Source organism: Quercus lobata, chromosome 4, assembly GCF_001633185.2.
Source record: "Quercus lobata isolate SW786 chromosome 4, ValleyOak3.0 Primary Assembly, whole genome shotgun sequence".
Classification (NCBI taxonomy): Eukaryota; Viridiplantae; Streptophyta; class Magnoliopsida; order Fagales; family Fagaceae; genus Quercus; species Quercus lobata.
The window spans coordinates 56,576,506-56,581,816 of NC_044907.1; the positions used below are offsets into that span (position 1 = coordinate 56,576,506).

The 5,311-nt window shown below is 38.4% G+C and overlaps 1 protein-coding gene across 1 annotated transcript; it reads left to right on the forward strand.

Annotated features, from left to right (window-relative positions):
* The first annotated feature begins 1,062 nt into the window (after window positions 1-1,062).
* Window positions 1,063-3,776, forward strand: LOC115985492 (phospholipase A1 PLIP1, chloroplastic). Its single transcript, XM_031108434.1, is given in 7 exon segments — window positions 1,063-1,719; window positions 1,855-2,089; window positions 2,171-2,376; window positions 2,490-2,549; window positions 2,628-3,044; window positions 3,358-3,700; window positions 3,703-3,776. Coding segments are annotated over 7 exon segments (1,992 nt in total).
* The last annotated feature ends 1,535 nt before the right edge of the window (window positions 3,777-5,311 follow it).

The following is a 5,311-nucleotide window of genomic DNA, read 5'->3' on the forward strand; positions in this document are numbered from 1 at the left end:
AAAGAATTTGAAATGGAAAAATGTGGATGGAAAATAAAGAATGAATAGAATAGTGGGGGAAAAGAAAATATTTTTGTTTTTCTTTGTGTTTGATGAGAGATAGAAAAATGGAAGAGTATAGAATAGAAATTTTACCCAAATTTTCATTGAGTTAACAATATCGAACTAAGATTTTGAAGATGGAAAAATGTGGATGGAAAATAGAAAATGATAGAAAAATGGGACGAAATAAAATATTTTTGTTTTACTTCATATGTATTTGATAAGAGATGGAAAAATAAAAGAACAGAAATTAAGGTACTATTATATTATTATTATTGTAATTTGAAACAGCGGGGATAAATTAAATTTTTGTAATTTCGTCGCTCATTACTGTTTTCTCCCTATTGTAACCAGGTGGATTAAATTAATGAATAATCAGTTTAGAGTCTTTGAAGGTGGTTGTATTGAATTTACCAACGTTGATATCCATGGCATGTGGTGTTCACTGTTCACACATTTTTTAGTTCTATGGGTCAAATGTCAAAGTAAGAACATTTTTTTTGTTTGATGAAAAAGTAAGAACATTTGTTATAATCGTCAAACATTGGCATTTATGTTTTTTGGTGATAAGTCCATGGTAAAGAACTGAGGTAATGGATTATGATATCAAATATAACTGTCTTATTTTGGGAAAAACATGACCACTCCATATCTGAGCTAATTATAAAATAAAATAATTGAAAAACCCTTATCTGTAGCCTAGAGACAGCGTTTAACTTTGTTGGCAAAGTTGACACAAGCAAATGTTTTCATCTAATGTGCTCATTGTTTTGGCCCAATAGGGACAAAGGCATTCTCGTTGTTAAAAAGGGGTGATGGTTCCCTATAGTGTCCTACAAGGTCCATGCTCTATGTTAATTTGTTTCAATAACTCCACCAAAAACCCAATGTTTTGAGTTCTAGACTCTTTCATTCTTCAATAATAGATTTTGATAATATTTCAGGCCATCCCAAGCGTAAGAAGACCCTTCATTAATAAGAATTTTGCTAGGATTCTGCAAAACCAATAGCGTGCAAGTCATGGTATGCACAACGGTGTCCATTCCAACATCTCCAGTTGCCACAACAACAAAAGACATCTTCAAGGAGCACAATGGTCTTCACCGCTCACTCTCTAGCAAGGACCTTCATAATAGAGCCACTGGTATCCGGAGGTCCTACTCTGATAACCACCTTTGTTATTCTGTAAACCATATTCAAGCCACAGCAACACAACCAGAACAAAAGAACAGTCGTTCAATGGGAATTTTCCCATTTCAATTATCTGGCTCCATTATTCCAAATTCAGTTCGATCATTCTTGTTTGACCCGGAGACTAGTAAGGGCATGAATGTAGTTGAGAAAGATATGAATATAAAGGAGAACTCGGTGAATAGTAGCGAAGGAGAGGAAAGAAAGAGATTGAATTGGGTGGAGAGGCTGTTGGAATTAAGAAGTCATTGGAGAGATAGGCAGCAGAAGGAGAGTGTGGATAAAGATGAGGCTTGTGAAGGAGATGACATTGGTGATTGTGATTATTGGACAGTTGATTATAGTGCAGAAGAAGAAGAAGTATAAGTGAGACATAATCGTGAATCATTCTCATGACTTTTGGTCCGAGTACCATGGTCTGATACCAAGCTATTCTCTAAATTGGCGTTTTTGAGCAACATGGCTTATGTGATACCAGAGATCGAGGTATGTTATTCTGCATCCTTTTAAAAAATGTCCTTGATATTTTAATTACTTATAATTCTGTTTCTTAACCAAATTTTTAGATTGATCAATCAAATATATTTTGAGTACAAATAAGAGCATCCTACTAATATGCAGGCCAAGGATTTGAAAAAATATTATGGCCTATAATTTGTAACATCGTCACCAGAGAAGAAAGCAGAGGCCGCTGTTATTAAAGCCAAGCTGGATGAGGACTCCACTAGAGTACCCGAAATTGCCTCAATAAATATTGATGCCAGTTCACAGAAAGCTGTGGATTTTGAGAAGAAATGTCCCATCCACCCATCTGTTGCTTACGAGATTGCTGCCTCAGCTGCATCTTATGTCCAATTTAGCCCCAAGGGCCTTTTGTGCCCAGGCCCTGAATCGAAGGAGGGTAATGGTGAGGCTTCATTCGAAACCGAAGGCCAACCACAAGAGGAGGGAGAGAGTTCAACCCGATTATATAAGTCAGAGGTGGCCGCTTACATGGCAGCTTCAACAATGACTGTAGTGGTTGCTGCCGGAGAGAGGGAAAAGCTGGAGGCAGCAAGGGTCCTTCAGTCACTCCATTCATCACCTTGTGAATGGTTTGTCTGTGATGATTTAAGCACTTATACTCGCTGCTTTGTGATTCAGGTAATTCCGACTTTAGCCGTTGATCACATGATGATCTGTAGGCCATGGATTTTCCATTTATATATGTGTCTTGCTTAGGATCTGAGGAAGAAGACTAGTTTTTTGAGTTGCAGGGATCAGACTCTTTAGCATCTTGGCAAGCAAACCTTTTCTTTGAACCAACTAAATCTGAGGTAACGATCTTCTCCATTTAGTGAATACATGTACCATACAATGAAACAGAACCATTGATTTACCTGCCTTGATTGCAGGGTACAGATGTGCTTGTTCATAGAGGAATTTATGAAGCTGCAAAGGGAATATATGAGCAATACATGCCAGAAATAATTGAACATATGAACAAATATGGGGATCGTGCAAAACTTCAATTTACTGGACACTCTCTTGGGGGTAGTCTCTCTCTTTTAGTCAACTTGATGCTACTGACCAGAAAGGTTGTCAAGCCCTCCCATCTACGGCCAGTTGTCACTTTCGGCTCGCCATTTGTGTTCTGTGGAGGTCAGAACTTGCTTGATGAGTTGGGTTTGGATGAGAGCAACATTCATTGTGTGATGATGCATAGAGATATTGTCCCTAGAGCCTTCTCTTGCAACTACCCTGATCATGTTGCCTCACTGTTGAAGCGTTTAAATGGATCCTTTCGCTCACATTCTTGTTTAATAAAAAATGTAAGTATCATCTTTTTATTCATCATTTAGTGTTTCTGTAGCCTTGATTGATCCTTTCTTATCTTAAACCCTCCACATTGCTTAAATTCATATTACTTTCCAGGCATGGAAAAACACCTGGATTTTGAAAATTTGATGCTATTTAATAAATTTGAAGCATAGCTTAAGTCATTAGGAAATGGTGTCAAATATCATGATAAATTACCATTTGTCCCCAAAACTTAAACTATTAGGAAATAATAAATTTAATCATTTAACCAATATTCTAACAAGATTTTTCACTCACTTTTTCTTATGGCGATCTTTTATGCAGAAATTATTATACTCTCCTTTGGGCAAACTATTCATTCTTCAACCTGATGAGAAGTCATCACCTGCACATCCATTACTCCCACCAGACAGTGCTCTATATATATTGGAAAAGACCCAGATTGGGTACTCTACAAGTGCCCTAAGAGCCTTCCTCAATTGTCCACATCCACTAGAGACCCTAGGCGATCCAACAGCCTATGGTTCAGAAGGTACAATCTGCAGAGACCATGACTCAAGCAACTATCTGAAGGCTGTGAATGGGGTTTTAAGGCAACGTTCAAAGATGGTTGTTCGGAAAGTAAGAGAACAGAGGAATCTGCTGTGGCCGCTTCTTACTTCACCTTCTCACACACATGGAACTACGAGAGTGATTGGAGCAAAAGCAGTTTAGCGACCAAGGAGATAATGACTGGCGTTTGAAACTTATTCACAGGCCCCAGGGATTGGATTTCTACTCTGATATATAGAAGGAGCACTTCAAGACACTGAGTCAAGGATTTTATATGTTCTAATCAGTTTCATGCACATTTATTTCATGTATATATATTGCTGACGGTATATATTCTCTCGCACTCGTTAATATGCATTCCGTTTACAAAATGTCCATAATTTCGTCCATGGTGCTCACGTTTTTTATTGATATCCACATTTAAAATGTGAAATGGGTGGTGTACGGATAATATACAATAAAGAGTTTGTGAGAATTAATGCCTAGTTGAGAGAGAGAGAGAGATTATTTATGGTTAAAGATTATTGAAAGTGCAACTATCCAATAAAAAAGAAAGAAATTATTCATTCTAACATGCTACAAAACCAAAGGCATGATGAATCATTGAGAGAACATTATTATTTCCATTCCTAGACATCTTTTGACCTATATTGTATTAAAAATGCTGTAAGGTTGAATTTATTCAACCATCTAATTGACTTTATTCCGTACCAAATTTGCTTATAATTCAGCATTTAGTAATCCTGTATTTAGGTGGGTTTGTTGTAAGGGTAGTGAGTGAGATAGAGTGGAGTTTGCTCAAGAGTGTGCAAGAAAACAGAGACTCGCGGCTTGGCCTCGCGGATGACTCTCGGCTGCAAGCCGCCAAACGCAGCACACGTGCCAAGCATGTTAGAAGGTGAACAGTCATGCTAGCTGGAGCACTACAGGACAAAACAGGACAACTGGCCATACGGTTATCTCGCGGCTGGATCTCGCGACTTAGTCAAGCCGCGAGGTCAAGCCGCGAGCCACCCCTGTTTTGTAAATTCTGACGTTTCACATTCCTCTCCCACTCCAGTATAAATACCCCTTTTACCCACAAATGTAAGAGAGCTTCCAGAGAGAATTTTGAGAGAGAAGCCCTAAAGAAAAACAAGATTGATTCACCCACAATCTATACATTAGAGTCTCTTCAAATTCCTCAACTCTCTTCCTCTCCATTGTCACATCCTTGAGAGGCATCTTACCAAACCTGGTTCTCACCATTTTCATTACTGTGAGAGAGCTGTTTGGATTTCTGGGAAGCAGTTAGGAAGGAACCAATCTTCATTGGTTGATGCTATGGTCTAGTAGCGGAATCCGGGAAGCTAGAAAAGAAAAAGGTTCGGCGCAACCTCGTTGGAGCAAGAAGCTTGGAGGGCTTACGTGCACTGGGTAGATTAGGCTTAGAGGGTCTATTGCTGTCCATGTATCCTAACTATATTTTCTAGTGGATTGTTTACCACTTGGAGGGCGGCAGAGAGGTTTTACGCCGAGGGTTTCGGTTTCCTCTTCGATAACACATCACATGTTGTCTTTGTGCTTGCATCTTCCTTCCCTTTATCTTTGCCTTTTATTTTCTGCTATGAATGTGATTTTAATTGGCTTAAATTGTTTACCAATTCTGTATTAAGCTTTTGTTCATGTTCCGCACATTAATTGTTTGATATAAAACTTGTCTTGGTAAGTTGTAATTTGGGGGTCT